Genomic DNA, 14,348 nt, shown 5'->3' with positions numbered 1-14,348 from the left:
GGCTTTTAATTATGATTCACGCTATTCAGATGGAGCTACAAGACGTACAAGCTATTAAAATCAAAACCAGAAGCTTGTCTCCCTGAACCAATGCTGCTAGGGCAGAATGCACACGAGCTTCTGTCCCGATACCTGTTTCTTGCGAAGAAGCTCTACACCCTTGGGCACGCCGCCGAAGCCGCCGTCCACAACCCGGACAGGATGTGGCCTCAACTGGCCATCATCTAAGAGCTTCTGCACCGTTATGTACCACTCGATGCCAAAGTTTCGGAGATCCTCATTCTGTTTTCGCGTAAATGGCTCTGGCCATCCTATCTCCTGGCCCAGTACACTGGGGCCTAGGACCCAATCCGGCACAATGGTACGTGGCCGCGTATGGAGGAACTTTGGAAACGGCTCCAACGCAGTGTATTTTCCACCGGTCCTCGCGAGACATTTGTAGCAGAACTCCATTGTCTCCGGTTCCGAAACGCAGTCTAGAACATACTTGAGCGAGTTTCGCGTGTGCTTCCGGATATCCTGTATACACGACGGCTGTTTGTAGTCGAAAACTGCCGTTGCGCCATACGACTTGACCAGTTGTACATTGTGTGGCGAGCAGACGGTGATTGGGTTCAAACCCGACCTGTGATAGCATTATTAGTAGGGCCCTGCAGCACAGCGTCCTGAAGACTCACAATTTCAACAGCTGCAGAGCTAGGGTGCCTGTAGATGTGCTACCACCGTATACAAACACATCTACGGGCTTTTCGGCTGGGGACTTGGGCGTTCCCGGGACATTCAGCGACTTGAACAAGGCAAGGCCGATGGTGGAAATGGCACATCCCAGAGAGGCTCCCTGCTCGAAGGACCAATCGTCTGGTATCTTTAACAGCCCGACGTCTTTGGCCCCCACGAACTCTGCAAAGGCCCCAATCGCCGGAGTAGGCTTGTGATATCCTATCACAGCGCCGCAGACTCGATCCCCAATGCCTATCTTGGCCGGCGTCATGAACTTGGAGCCGACGGCCACCACCTCACCCGCAAAGTCCATGCCAGCAACAGCTCCAGGAGCCGCCATAACTCCCTTCATCTTGGTGTCAATCGGGTTCAAGCCCATGGCTCTTGTCTTTACCATGACCATGTCCTCCTCGATTTCAGGAACGTCAACATCGTTGGAAACGCCAAGACTGCCGTCTTCGAGCCCTATGAGGGCTTTCTGCTTGCGTGGAAGCTCAATCATGCTGGTCAATGAGTGCAGAAAAGTAAGGACTCTAAATCTACACTTGGACTTTGCATGGTATGTTCACCATATCAAAACGAAATTGGACCAATCCCTGGCTCGCGGGCTATTTTAATTGTCCGGAACATGGAGTGGTAGAAGTTGCCGGCCCCCAACCGGCCGCCTACGCATGCAAGTGAAAATGACCGATTCAGTCAGGACCGGCAAATTCATCCACGCCTGGATCGTCGGTACGTTTCGCCATGCACACCCTCCTTATCCTCACCAGCTAACCCGAGATTCACTTCTTTCCGTGAGCATCGGCTTGACTCGCATCTCTCTTCTCATGTGAATGAGTGATAACTCATGTCGTCTTACCTCATTTAACTAAGCCATGCCTACTTTCCTCGAGATTTGGTTGCCGCTATGGGCGTGCACGTCAAGCGCACTCCTTTTCAAATATCTCACTGATCCTAGCGGTGCGAAGCCAGTTACCACTCTCCTGACTCTTGAGCTTTGTTCGTTGGGATTATGGGCAATTTACTGGATGATTCTTTATCCCAGCTACTTCACGCCATTCCGCCACCTGCCTACTCCACCCGTGTGTATAATTCTTGTGAGCGATATGGAATTGCTGAGCTGAAACTGGAGCCACAGGGACGGTCATGGCTATATGGGAACCGGAACAAGTTCATACCCGACAACGCCTGGGAAGACGTTCGAACCGTCATTGAAACTTTGCCAAATAATGGCCTGATACGATACTATGAGGCCTTTAGTAGGGAGGTGCTGCTGGTCACCAACATAGAGGCCATCAAGGAAATGAACAGCGTGAAGCCCTTCGACTTTGGCCACCCCAAGCAGGTCAAGTACATGTTAGGAAGGATTACGAGCAGCAAGTTCAACTTTTTAAGTGAGCACGGACACAAAGTGAGCAACCCTCTCGCATTGTGTATACAAAATGATAGAGTAGCCCGTGCTAACAAGTGGTCTGCTCGGGTTTAAAGCTGTTTCGCAAGCATCTTAGGCCCGCCTTCACAGTCACGCACACGAAGAAGCTGATGCCGGCTATGTGGAAGAAATCTGGTGAAATGGTCCGGATCATCGAGACTGAGTTGCAACGTAACCCGGAGACGGTGATTGACTTTCGTGACTACATTCGCCGAGTGATGTGGGACACGTCTGGCGTGGTCATGATGGGCCACGACTTTCAGACACTTGGGGACCCTGACGGCGGGATCCGAGACCGATTTGCCAAGCTACTTGCCGAGTTCAGTGGCCCAGCGTGGATCAGACTGATAATGTACTATATTGATCTACGCCCAATCCTGACATTTCTGTCACCTCTGTTCATGAAGACCTCGTTGGGGAGGTCGCTGAACTACATCCGCCATAATATCTGGCAAGTCGTTGCGCAAAAGGAGGATAAATTCCGCAAAACTGGGTCCTTGCAAAAGTATGATGATCTGGACATCACAAGTGTCTCTGTGGAGAGTGGTATATTTCCAACCAGTGAACTCATCGACAATGGTATGCTTTTCCTCACTGCAGGCCCCAACTCCACGGGAACGGCTATCGAGTGGGCTCTCTACGAGCTTGGAAGGCGACCAGAAATGCAAAAGAGGCTGAGATCAGAGATCATCGACGGATGCCCCGTTTCTATGGCCGCCGATGAAATAGGACCAAAGCTTCAGTCCCTGCCATATCTGAGTGCCGTCTGCAACGAGGTGATCCGATGTTATCCCTTTGTCCCCTTGAGTCCCAAGGTGGTAGAGAAAGATACAACTCTTCTAGGCGAGCGTGTGCCCAAGGATACTGCTATCCAGGTTGCTGTCGAATTTTTCAATCGGGATACGAAGCTCTGGGGCCCTGATGGCGACGAGTTCAACCCGGACCGGTGGCTTGGCGAAGACGCGTCCACCACAGGGGGCGCTATTAGCAACTTCGCCATGTTGTCCTTCGGTGCAGGACCCAATATTTGCATCGGTCAGAATCAAGCGCGCGCTATGCTGGCCTGCCTCGTGGCCGCCATTGTCCGACGGTTCGATATTCAACTGGCTAATGCCGAAACAGCGGGGAAACTTAGGCCGGCGCCTTTCAAGAAGTCGGAGGAGGGCATCATGGCTAAACTCAAGATAGTGAACGTGTAGAGGATATCGGAAATCTCGTCTACGACATAGATCGGTCTTATCGTGGATATCTCAGTCATGAATTCAAGATGTGGGTGTCACGGATCGTAAAAACACAACAAGCTTGGTTCCTGATGCAAATGCTCCGCCCACCTTGATCTACTGAAAGGAAACGTAGAATCATCTATCTGCCCAAGCTCTGTTGCACTTGAGGTATTTTGGGCTTATCATCAGGAAATAATAAGCCCAGTTTAGCGTACCAATTCTTCCTACGAGGTAATCTTCCAAACTGTTCACGATTCCAAGGTGTAGATCACTTGCAAGCAGCGTATCCGCGTGTTTATCCCTGCTACAAGCTGATTCACGCGGGGGCTCGGAGGTAGGATGCGACTATAGTTGTTCAAATCGACCGCCGTCCAAGGCACTTGGCCGTGAAATGGAAAGAAAGCCGGATGAAACGGCCACAGATAAAATCCACCGGTGTGGCATATACCCCAACCCCACACCACTACCAAGATATCCAAATATAGATATTTAAGTACCATTAACGATCCGGCCCGACTTGGGTACCCCTGAAAGTCGCCGGTCTTCCAGGCCCGGTGCTTGGCATGTGTACACTCATCCATCGGTGGCTGACCGGCATCAGATGAACCGCATCCTTTGTGTGAGTAGCATTTGGCGCATTTTAGGAGGAGGGTGAATTCCATAGTCCGACAAGCACATCTTTCGACCCTGTATCAATTGGAAAACACATATCTCTTGGTGGTTTTTTCCCAGCTTCTGGTTATTTATCCTTCTCGGGACTCTGTGATCGCATTAGTCATGGTCGGACTTGCCAAACTCTCAACCCGTCTGCTAGCAGCCACCAAAGCAATCTGGAGAGGTGGGAGCCCTTTTACCGCAGTCACGGCTATGTGGCCGACAAATGACGAGGGAAAATACGTCATCGAGGCCGAGGGGATTCGGCTGGCGTTTACCAATCAGGGTGCAGCCCTGGCCAATTTGTTTATGAAGGACGCCAATGGTCAAGAGATCGACATAGCTTTGGGTCTAGATCATGCTGACCTATACGCCGAGACCGACTTGAATCCGTATTTGAATGGCATAATAGGTAGTTCAACTTCTTCTTGGCTCATTTGATCCTCCGTAAATTCAAGCTAAGCTGATCAAATGAATTTCAGGACGGTATGCTGGTTACATGAGCGGTGCAGGCTACGAGGCCGACGGGACCAAGCACCAGGTCCGGGCCAATGCGCATGACGGAACTGCGATACACAATGGCGGCGCAGGGGGCTGGGGACGGAGCAATTGGGAAGTGCCATACCACGCAGACAACAGCATTCTATTCGTCATGTTTGACCGCCAAAGGAATGGATTTCCTGGCCTATTCGTAGGATGCATCACCCACACGGTCACGCCGTACGAGTGGCACATCAGCTACGGTGTGACGCCGCTGCTCATGCCGGGTGGCCCGCTCAACATGGGACAGCAGGTCTTCTTCAACCTCGACGGACTGGGAACCAAGAATGAGAATGGGACTACGAACAGCACGGTTCTCGATCACAAGCTCCACTTGCCCTTATCAGGGTTACGATTTGGCGTCAACGAACAAGGGATCCCGACTGGTGACCTGCTGAGTAACAAGAAGGGCGGAGAGCATGACTTCTGGTCGGAGGCGAGGCAAATTGGTGATGGCATCACACAGAACCTTACCGCTGGTGCCGTCGCCTCCTTATATGACGAAACATTCATGCTCTCCCACAGACACTTGGAGGACGGACGCAGCAAGAAGGAAAAACCCGCAGCTATCCTCTCGTCCGCCCGCTCGGGAATCACGATGGAGCTTTACACTGATCAAGATGCTCTTCATGTCCATACATGGGATGACAAGAAGGACGGTAAGTCGGGGGTATTTATCCTTGCTGAGCTGTTCCCATCTAATTATTATGCAGGTCCTTTGAAAGTTAAGCATACCCAAGGCGAGGGTGATGTCCCAAATCATGGTGCGATTTCGCTAGAGCAAGGAGACTGGCCCAATGGAGTCAATCACCCCGAGTGGCTGAACAGGAAGACGCTGTGGGGTAACAAGGACATATACACGGGATATGTGGCCTACAAGTTCAAGGTGGACCGTAAAGGGTAGATAGCGGTGACTTGTATTTAGGTCAGCCGAACAGGCTTCAAAATCCAGTAGATAGTTACCCTACATATGCTATACTGGACTACCACAATCGGAGAAGAGATGAAATTAAGATTCCTTTTTGTCGAAATCATTCATGTTAGGATAGCCTTAGCCAGAAATTGGTGATGCCACACTATTCCGCGAGTTTTGGTAGTACAGCACGATCCACGGCATGTGTTACAGCAGGAAACCCACGGTTGGCGTGTATAGTACGTCTTGTAGAGGGATATGCACTTCATTTAATACAAAAGCCACGCAATCTTCATCAGCATTGTCTTCTTCTTCACTTTGAAAAACATCCCATTTATTCCTGGCCACCCGCTAGAATGGACTTCCAAACCGCCATGACCTCATCGGCAACAATAGCTGCCTCCTTGACTCGACTCGGTACCTCGTGGCCAACACCCACGAGGTTAAAAATTTTCGCCTTGGCTCCATTGAAGTACTCTCTTAATACTTTAGTGCCCTGGCCTTTCCACGAGTCCGACATCCCCTGGATATGAATCGACGGTATCTCGATAAGACGCATAGTAGATTTAGATGCAGCAGTCCCATCTTCATGCTCAGCTAACGAGACCGCGGGGTACAGGGCGCAAATGATGACAGCAAACTTGATGTCTGTGCCCAGTTCAGAGTCCAAGCACAAAGACGCGGCCACCCCAGCCCCCTGACTGAAGGCTGCGACCCCCACGACGCCTGGCCCATGCTCGCGCTCGCGCTCGAGGGTATCCTTGAGGAGGTCTCTGACTTGACGTCTCTCTTCTTCCACATTCTGTGTCGAGACCCCAAAGGCGCCGGCTAGCGTTTTGTGCGAGTGCCACCGGCGAAATGGACGGGCATCAGCGAAAGCCGGTAGAGCCCCTGGCCCGGGCTGTTGCACATGGAAGGGGCCCTCGACGAAGACAAATCTAAAAGTGCGGCTGAGTGTCTGTGTAATCTGTCGGAGTTGACACCGGAAGATGGCAGCGTTCGTTCCGTACCCGTGCAGGCATAGAATGGCAGGTAAGGTTGCGAATGTCACGTCTTTTTCTTCGTGTTGCTGCGCCATTCTCTCACGAGTGTGAATAAGGATAATCAGAACAAGTAAGATCACCAGTTAGTAGTAGATACTTGCATATTCAACAAATTTCGTGACTTCATCGCATCAGTTGGTGTGAAATTTTCCATTCAATAGCCAAGGCTGCAGAGTGGGAATACGACCGGAGACTTTTGTCCTTCTGAGCTTTCTGGTTAAAGTTGCCGGTCGGTTGTCCCAATCTAGTAGCCCCAAACACTAGATAGGTGACCAATGGATTATAATCATTAAGATGAACTATAGAAGCCGGTATATAGCAAGTGAAGTGGCAGAGGTTCCAGAACTAGCCTGATATTTTAACCTCACGTTCTCCAGATAGGGCTCGTTCTGGGTTATTCCGAGCCCGCTCTTGGCAGCATAATGCCACATCATACATTTCCTGCATCTATATGTGACACCTCAAATATACAAGTGCATAAATGATGCTCAATCCTCTTTTGCTGCACTTCTCATGGGCCACTTGTCAAGCATGATAATCTCTCAATCAACAACCGCTCCTTCTCACTTATAAAATCGGCCACCGCATGAGAAGTCTTATAAATCGACGTGGAAGTGCGACATGGCTTCCCTGGCGATTGGCCCCCAATTCCTGTTTCCGCTGCCGATACCGATGCTGAACTTGACGGCGGCGGTGATGGTGGAGGATCTCCGAGTTCGCTGAAATCCCTGCAAGCTGAAGCGAGTTGCTGGATCAGCATGCTGAGATGCTGCACCATTCGTAAGACAAGATGCAACGCGATTCGGGCGTTGAGGTCTGGCTGAGATGCGAGGCTAAACAAACCTAGGCTGATGGATGCTGGAACACTACCACCAGCTGCGTGGGGATTGTTTACGCCACCGGTCGGACTCAACACGCCTACGACGCGGTCCAGCATGCACAGTACATATGAGTAGCAGGTCAGTGCCTGCTGTACCAGCATGTAGTTGTGGAGTTTGTGCCTCGCTGTTGCGGGAATGTTGGGACTGCGGGTGTCGCTGGATGTCTCGTCTGTCGTTGAGGGGACACTCGAACTCGAATTTACAGGGACATTAGACTGGAGGATCTCCATTAAGGTCTTCGTCGCCTCAAGGACTTCCTCGACGTAGTCGACTGCAGGTTGCTGGTCTGTGTCCGCTGCCAACACAAGGCGGTGCAAATAACCCTGAAGTTGGAGTAGCCTGCCTGTTGTCTGCACTGTATTGCGGCCTTTACCAGCCGGGGAGGTCGGCAGGGGGGGTGGTTCTGATTCCGGCAACGCTCGAGATTCAGCTCGGTACAGCGGTTCATGGACGGCATCGATGTGCTGACACTGAGAGAAGTCTAGGTGGCTCCAGTCCACGTCGAGTTGTTGGACTGCTGTTCAACATTTTGCATTAGCTTCTGACGCTACAGCCGTGGATAGCAGTACGGGGGGCTTCTCCAACCTTCAGGAGACACAAGGAGGCTCATAGCATCAGAGGGCGACTCATTGAGGATTGTGCCGCCACTGGTGTTCGTCTCCATCTGGTTCATATCCGTTATCGACGCCGAAGTGCACAAGGGACTGCTGCCAGGGATTGGCATATTGTTCATGTTTGCACTTCGGGAATCATCTTGGGACACTACCGACGTCCGTCTCTGGGTCTTGGGACGGCCTATGCGTGATGTGTTCCGATACACGCAGTCGATATCTAACCTCTCACACCTGTCACATCGGCTATCTTCCCTGCCCGTTCTCACACAGCGGTTTTTGAGGTCGTGACATCGGTCACACGCAGCTCGAAGCTTGCCTTCTTTGGCCATGTCCTGGCGATTCATAATTCAAGTTGAGGGGGTAAATAAGGAATAGGGGATGAGGTGAAGAGATTAGGATTCGTTGAGCTTTAGAGATTGGAGGATAAGCGGAGACAAAAGGGAGGGTTGCACGCAGCTTGTCTTGATGGGATTACGTTCCTTCTGAACTTGGGTCGACTTTAATTGGTTCCTTCAATAAGATAATCATATTCCCTACTTACCCAGTATGCGGGCACGATCCTTGCTGCGAAGTGCGCTGTAGGCTCCCGACTTATAAAACAAGACCATAAAAGCCACCCCCGACTAGATAAAATACATATTTTAGATGATGTGGGTCCTAATGTCGAAGTCCCTTCATTTGGTATCTTTCCGTTCAGAAAGTGCATTATCAGACTTATGAGCGGTGCCGAGATGTCTACACGACCTTCGCGCTTAGTGGGAGGAATGAGGAGAACCTTGTCTGCATACTACTTTTATGATTGTTCATTTAGGAGAGCGAAGCGAAGGTACCCCGCACTGCTGTCACGACCTGGGTTGCATCGCATTGGTAGAGACCTCGATTAGGTGCTATCGACGAAGATTCTACTCTAAGGAGCGAAGGAAAGAAGATGACAACTTAGGTTTGAGGGAGCGCGACTAAGTCGTCCACGCTTGGCGGGGCTCCTACAAGGGTTATGATTGGCTTCCCATCTGGCACTGCCATGGCAGGTGTTCCAGCTGTAAGTCACCTGGTTGTAGTGAGTCTGCGAGGGTTGACCTTCACAACTGCCAAGATCGGAGTTTTGAAGTTACCAGTGTTATCAGCATGCATAGAACGACTAGGTCGGATAATATGCATTGGGGACTCCGCTGCCGTGTATTAACTTGTATTGGGAGTAAATCTGCAAATCTCCGGATCCAGCCGGCGACTTTCTTGTATTCAGTAAATACATGTCCTTGCATAGTTATAACCAATGGCCTGCAAGGGTGCAGAATACACACCATTTTACAGTAACTTTCGCCCGAAACTGGTAAGGCTAACTGAGGACATATGTATGGTCCTTACTAAATCTTAATGGAGAAATGGGCATGATTACCATCTACGGTTGAGGTTAGTTCATAGGGATGGGGTAAGGACTGAGTGTTTCTAGATTAGGGGTTAAAACCGTTTGATGAGAACTACAGTGCCAAGGTTTTAGTATAGGGTCAGGTAGATAGATTGATTGGTGTTGCACAAAGATCTCAGGCTAAACCTTGGGGAATCGTGAGATTTAGTCTAGTGCAGGTTTGCTAGGCAGCAAGGGCTAACAGGACTAACAGGGCTGTCCTCCACAATGGCATGGATGGAACCGTGTGATATATGATAATGAAAGGTTTCTCCCTAAAACGGAAGGAAGCTCTTTTTTCTACTAAGTGTATGAAGAATAATAATAATGATAAACTACCATACTCTGTTTCTTTTTTATCTAGCGACTTTGCCCTGTAGCTACCCGACAACAATCTACAATATCCGCTGTATACTCGCGATCTTCTAACAAGAACCACACATATCAGGCCTACAAACCTATGCCGTAATCATTTCATGATGAGCGGCTACCGCAGTTCCTCTACTCACTCTGTCAATACACATAATCGAGTCGGTGTCTACCTACTAAGAACATACCTTCAGCAACATAATGATAACCATTCCTCAAGAAATAAAGAATTAAGCATCAATCCTCGTAATTTAGGAATTTCTTACTATGTCAAGATAATAGTTTAATGCAAATACGATAACGTAGTCCACGGTCCAATTGCACACTTCGGCAGATTTTCGTACGCTACCACTTTGACCTGCGGTTTTTCACCACATAACTATGGTTGGTTCTTGGAACGAAAGTGGTATAATTCTAGCATTACATGCGCTTCAATCTGATCCAAAATTAAGTGTACGTCGCGCTGGTCAGATCTATAACGTACCTTTTAGAACCCTTGCGTATCGACGCGACGGTAAAACCGCTCGAGGGATTACGCGATCGCCAACGCAAAAGTTGACTCCTTCCGAGGAAGAGGCAATCGTACGACATATAACCGACCTAGATTCGCGAGCATTTCTTCCCCGATTGAGTGGTGTTGAAGATATGGCCAACCGATTACTTCGAAGTCGCGACGCGGGACGCGTCGGCGTCAACTGGGCCTCGAGCTTCGTAAGACGACAACCAGACCTCCGGACGCGTTTAAATCAAAGGATCGACTAGCAGAGAGTCCTCTGCAAAGACCCCGATGCGTATCGCGCGTGGTTTGACCTATTACGGAATACAATTGCGAAATACGCGATCCAGGAGGAGGATATCTACAACTTCGACGAGACCGGTTTTGTGATGGGCCAAATCTCGTCCGAAATGGTCGTGACGACTTCTGATCGGCGCGGAAGGCCTATAGCAGCCCAGAAAGGAAATCGGGAATGGGTTACAGTTATTCAAGGCGTTGGGTCGTCCGGTTATGCCCTCCCTCCGTACATCATTTTCGCCGGCAAAACCCACCTCTCGTCATGGTACGAAAACAGCCCATTACCGCCTGATTGGGTTATCGCAGTTACTAAAAATGGCTGGAATACGAACTAGAGAGGCGAAGATTGGATAAAACACTTCGATCATCACACCAAGTCTCGTACGAAAGGTACTCATCGCCTATTGATCCTCGACGGTCACGAAAGCCATCACTCGACCGATTTCGAGGTATATTGCAAAGCTAACAATATCGTCACGCTTTGTATGCCTCCTCATTCGTCGCATAAGCTCCAGCCTCTTGATGTTGGTTGTTTTCGCGGGTTAAAAAGAGCGTACGGAAAAGAAATCGAAGATCTCATGCGAGCACATATAAGTCATATCTCGAAAGAAGACTTTTTACCGGCGTTTTTAAACGCGTACAACGCAACTTTCACGGTTTCAAATATCCAAGGAGGTTTCCGAGGGGTAGGAATAGTTCCGTACGATGCAGATTATGTCATATCACAGCTCGATGTGAAATTACGTACGCCAACACCTCCGGGTAGCTCGGCTGGTCTCCCCGTCCCTTGGGAATCAAAGACTCCGAACAACCCAACCGAAGCCCAATCACAAACCGATTATGTGAAAAATAGGATTGTACGACATCGAAATAGCTCACCAACGTCAATTTTTGCTGGAATAGATCAGATTGCGCGAGGTACAACGAAGGTTATGCATCGGCTTGCCCTTTTAGAAGGCGAGGTCGAATCACTTCGAAAGGCAAATGAGACCTTAAGTCGACGTCGCCGTGTGAAGAAAAAACAGCTACAGAGTGGAGGGTCACTTAGTATACAAGCTGGACAGGACCTACAGTCTCAACGAGAGGTTGATGGGCAGTTACATGACGAATTTCGTCAAATTGGTGGTCGTACGAGGCGGCGAATTGCGCGTGTACGGCGCTGTAGAATCTGCGGCGAGCCCGGACATAATGCGCGCACTTGTGGAAATGATGTAGAGACATCTGAAGATAACGATTCTGAGTAGTTTCAATTGATGATAGGCGTTGTGGTTGAATTAACTTATACATTGTCGTATAAGGTCTGCCAAAGTGTGCAATTGGACCGTGGACTACGTTAACTAACTCTATGAAAGTTAAATCCGTAACTCTTAAAACAAATCCACTGAATCTCAACTTATTTTTACATCACCATTGAGATCAACTTCTGTAAATGCTAATAGGAAATTATTTAATCCAATAGCTGACAACTCATGACCGTTTTGTTTTAAAGAAAATACTAGTGACGTGGCCTCATCGCATCAACATCCTTACCCATCCTGAACTCCGCTAATAAGCCACTTTCCGTCCTTTCTCAGAAGCGTGAAGATGTTGAACCCGCGAATCCTGAGCTCGCCGTCCATGGCCACAGTGAAAGGTGTCCACACAAACCCTAGATCTCCAATCATGCGTCCTTCCCAATCCATAAGCTTCTGTTCCACATATCCAGGGGCGCGTTCCAGCATAACCCTCATCCTAGCATAGAACTCGGGCCACAACATGTGCAACAGCGTATTCGGGAACCTGGAATACGTCGCACCGCCACCTGGAAGCATCGGGCGCATCACCTCGTCCCATTTCTCGTCGTTCAGGAGCTGCACTAGGTCTAGAACAGGCGCCATCAGCTCGGGCGTGGCCTCCTTGACAAGCCTTGGAGGATCCTGCTTGTCTGCCTTCCACTGCGTGTCCGCCAAGGCCGCGATTTTCCACCCGTCGTCACCTCTAAGCAGCGTAAAGGCGCTTGCACCGTGCAGCTCTTCCACGCCATCAACCTGAATGGAGAAGCCGTTCCAGACGGCAGCGAACCTCTCGTGGACCCATATGTCGGGGTCCGGCTCCGGGATGGACTCGCCTGCTGAAGTGGTGCCCGACTCGATGATCTTGGAAAACTTCCCCTCAAGTCGGGGAATAAGTTCCCCTAGTGTGCATTGTATTAGCTCGTCCTGGTGCGATAGTACGGCGAATGAGTCGGGTAGGATATATTCCAGTATATTTGGCGAATGGGGCTTCTGCTTGGATATAGATTTCAGGAAGCCATTGACGGTCGCAAGTACTTCTTGCTTCTCATTTGTTGCCATTATGCTTGGGAATGATCAAAAAGAAAGATTTTGGAATACGCTTTTCACAAAATGTAATTCCATGGCCCAGTGTGGGGCATCGCGGCCTCTATTCATTATCAGCCGTGGCGGGCGAGGAGCCCTGTTGTATACGGCGACTTTTTTATCTGGCTTACAGGCCGGCGCTTTTCTTTTACGGCCCACGGCGGCTTCGGTCGTCTTCTACGAGTTTTTGCAACAGTGATACGTGACCCCATGGGGGGTTGCCCTATAGCTAGAGATAAGATAGATAAGAGCTATAAAAGAGCTCTGCCAGGCCAGAATAGCTGACCTGGCCATCCTTTCCCAATACAACAATTCACACCCCATATGCACTCGCATCAAACAGCTTGTATCATTCATCTTTGGCTTGTCCCACGACAATAAACATAGGGCCGGTTATTGGGTTACTGGGTGCTGCGAGTACAGCTATTCCAATACGCTCGACAAATATTACTACCTGACGTAACTGCCAAATAAGCACTCTGCACCATTTCACTTTCTACTCTGAGTGCGTTTCGGGGCTTCAAATTTGCTTGATTAACGGCTCGTGCATTCCGCCACCATTCTTGGAATGCTTTATTGTTGTTGTGCTTCAAGTGATGATTATATGTCGAAAGATTTCTTCTCAGTCATCCTTTATGTTGTTCCTCGGGTCGGAAACCTTCGTCCGGTCTCTCCCCGAACAATCACCAGGGCATCCTCTGAAAAATATCCCTTTCTTGTTTATTTACGAGTCATAAGCAAAACCTGAAATGTCCCATTCTTTGTCAGGTCTGCCTAATGTCTTGATGGTAGTGCCCAATTGGGGAAAATAGAAACTTCGTGGGGTTATTTTAAAAAAAACTTCATTATTATCTAAACATGTCGTTTATTATTCGTTTTATTTATAGCCGTATCAGTGTAATCGATGTTGCACCTTAACTATATACTATTTGGGTTATAGTACTCTTCTTTTTGGTGATAATTGATCCCCTAAGGTCAATGGGTGTTATTTCCCTGTGGTTGAGCTTCCAAATCAAAAACTCATCCTGTTAAAGAGCAGAAGAAACAGAATAGTTTCCTTTTGAGCTGTGTGGACAAAATTACGCCCATATAGGATGACTCGTTCGCAAAAGGGGTTGATATACTGATTGTCCACATGGAGTTCTTGTTTTTACCAAACAAGTCTTAAAACTTTGCTCAGCCTTAGCCACTAAGTATTCATTTCCAATACAATGTTCATGTAAGTGTCTCTTCATCGCGCCACTACGATAATCCATACATAATCCGATTGATACCCAACACTGACATAATCTCGATCATGTCTGAATCATTTTGGAAATTCCCTTGCGGTGCCGTAGACTCCGGCAGCAAGGAAAATGCCGAGCCTTTCCATACGGTCATTAGAAATAGATATGTATGGAACTA

The 14,348-nt window shown here is 49.1% G+C and overlaps 6 protein-coding genes across 6 annotated transcripts; 2 read left to right on the top strand and 4 right to left on the bottom strand.

The window, feature by feature from the left end:
* On the bottom strand, positions 1–1,283 carry BCR38DRAFT_464844 (putative zinc-binding dehydrogenase family oxidoreductase). Its single transcript, XM_040862680.1, has 2 exons — positions 678–1,283; positions 1–625 (listed from the first exon to the last, which is right to left on the bottom strand). Exons 1-2 carry the CDS (start codon positions 1,220–1,222, stop codon positions 97–99), a joined length of 1,074 nt encoding a protein of 357 aa, XP_040718437.1. The 5' UTR covers positions 1,223–1,283; the 3' UTR covers positions 1–96.
* Positions 1,284–1,462: 179 nt separating this feature from the next.
* Positions 1,463–3,543, top strand: BCR38DRAFT_428217 (cytochrome P450). Its single transcript, XM_040859882.1, has 3 exons — positions 1,463–1,802; positions 1,859–2,131; positions 2,209–3,543. The coding sequence occupies exons 1-3, from the start codon at positions 1,596–1,598 to the stop codon at positions 3,349–3,351; spliced, it is 1,623 nt and encodes a 540-aa protein (XP_040718436.1). The 5' UTR covers positions 1,463–1,595; the 3' UTR covers positions 3,352–3,543.
* A 455-nt stretch (positions 3,544–3,998) lies between these two features.
* BCR38DRAFT_464842 (aldose 1-epimerase family protein) lies at positions 3,999–5,628 on the top strand. Its single transcript, XM_040862679.1, has 3 exons — positions 3,999–4,441; positions 4,512–5,228; positions 5,283–5,628. The coding sequence occupies exons 1-3, from the start codon at positions 4,153–4,155 to the stop codon at positions 5,471–5,473; spliced, it is 1,197 nt and encodes a 398-aa protein (XP_040718435.1). The 5' UTR covers positions 3,999–4,152; the 3' UTR covers positions 5,474–5,628.
* Positions 5,629–5,723: 95 nt separating this feature from the next.
* BCR38DRAFT_428214 (oxidoreductase) lies at positions 5,724–6,651 on the bottom strand. Its single transcript, XM_040859881.1, has one exon. It carries the CDS (start codon positions 6,558–6,560, stop codon positions 5,817–5,819), a length of 744 nt encoding a protein of 247 aa, XP_040718434.1. The 5' UTR covers positions 6,561–6,651; the 3' UTR covers positions 5,724–5,816.
* A 385-nt stretch (positions 6,652–7,036) lies between these two features.
* BCR38DRAFT_407745 (uncharacterized protein) lies at positions 7,037–8,349 on the bottom strand (the record flags this gene model as incomplete). Its single annotated transcript, XM_040858203.1, has 2 exons — positions 7,037–7,923; positions 7,992–8,349. The coding sequence occupies 2 exons, from the start codon at positions 8,347–8,349 to the stop codon at positions 7,037–7,039; spliced, it is 1,245 nt and encodes a 414-aa protein (XP_040718433.1).
* A 3,573-nt stretch (positions 8,350–11,922) lies between these two features.
* BCR38DRAFT_428209 (uncharacterized protein) lies at positions 11,923–12,964 on the bottom strand. The gene has a single exon (XM_040859880.1). The coding sequence runs from the start codon at positions 12,918–12,920 to the stop codon at positions 12,114–12,116; it is 807 nt and encodes a 268-aa protein (XP_040718432.1). The 5' UTR covers positions 12,921–12,964; the 3' UTR covers positions 11,923–12,113.
* Between the last annotated feature and the right edge of the window lie 1,384 nt (positions 12,965–14,348).

This window comes from Pseudomassariella vexata (genome assembly GCF_002105095.1).
Source record: "Pseudomassariella vexata strain CBS 129021 chromosome Unknown BCR38scaffold_4, whole genome shotgun sequence".
Lineage (NCBI taxonomy): Eukaryota > Fungi > Ascomycota > Sordariomycetes > Amphisphaeriales > Pseudomassariaceae > Pseudomassariella > Pseudomassariella vexata.
The sequence above is the reverse complement of the archived record's forward strand: the minus strand, read 5'-3'. Positions and strand labels throughout refer to the sequence as shown.

Excerpts from the sequence above, each read along its gene's own strand:
- BCR38DRAFT_428214 (XM_040859881.1), bottom strand. The coding sequence starts at position 6,560 with ATGGCGCAGCAACACGAAGAAAAAGACGTGACATTCGCAACCTTACCT.
- BCR38DRAFT_428217 (XM_040859882.1), top strand. The coding sequence starts at position 1,596 with ATGCCTACTTTCCTCGAGATTTGGTTGCCGCTATGGGCGTGCACGTCA. Across the intron at positions 1,803-1,858 it reads GCCACCTGCCTACTCCACCC|GGACGGTCATGGCTATATGG; the intron begins GTGTGTATAATT and ends CTGGAGCCACAG. Across the intron at positions 2,132-2,208 it reads TAAGTGAGCACGGACACAAA|CTGTTTCGCAAGCATCTTAG; the intron begins GTGAGCAACCCT and ends TCGGGTTTAAAG.
- BCR38DRAFT_464842 (XM_040862679.1), top strand. The coding sequence starts at position 4,153 with ATGGTCGGACTTGCCAAACTCTCAACCCGTCTGCTAGCAGCCACCAAA. Across the intron at positions 4,442-4,511 it reads GTATTTGAATGGCATAATAG|GACGGTATGCTGGTTACATG; the intron begins GTAGTTCAACTT and ends AATGAATTTCAG. Across the intron at positions 5,229-5,282 it reads ATGGGATGACAAGAAGGACG|GTCCTTTGAAAGTTAAGCAT; the intron begins GTAAGTCGGGGG and ends ATTATTATGCAG.
- BCR38DRAFT_464844 (XM_040862680.1), bottom strand. The coding sequence starts at position 1,222 with ATGATTGAGCTTCCACGCAAGCAGAAAGCCCTCATAGGGCTCGAAGAC. Across the intron at positions 626-677 it reads GCTCTGCAGCTGTTGAAATT|GTCGGGTTTGAACCCAATCA; the intron begins GTGAGTCTTCAG and ends ATGCTATCACAG.
- BCR38DRAFT_428209 (XM_040859880.1), bottom strand. The coding sequence starts at position 12,920 with ATGGCAACAAATGAGAAGCAAGAAGTACTTGCGACCGTCAATGGCTTC.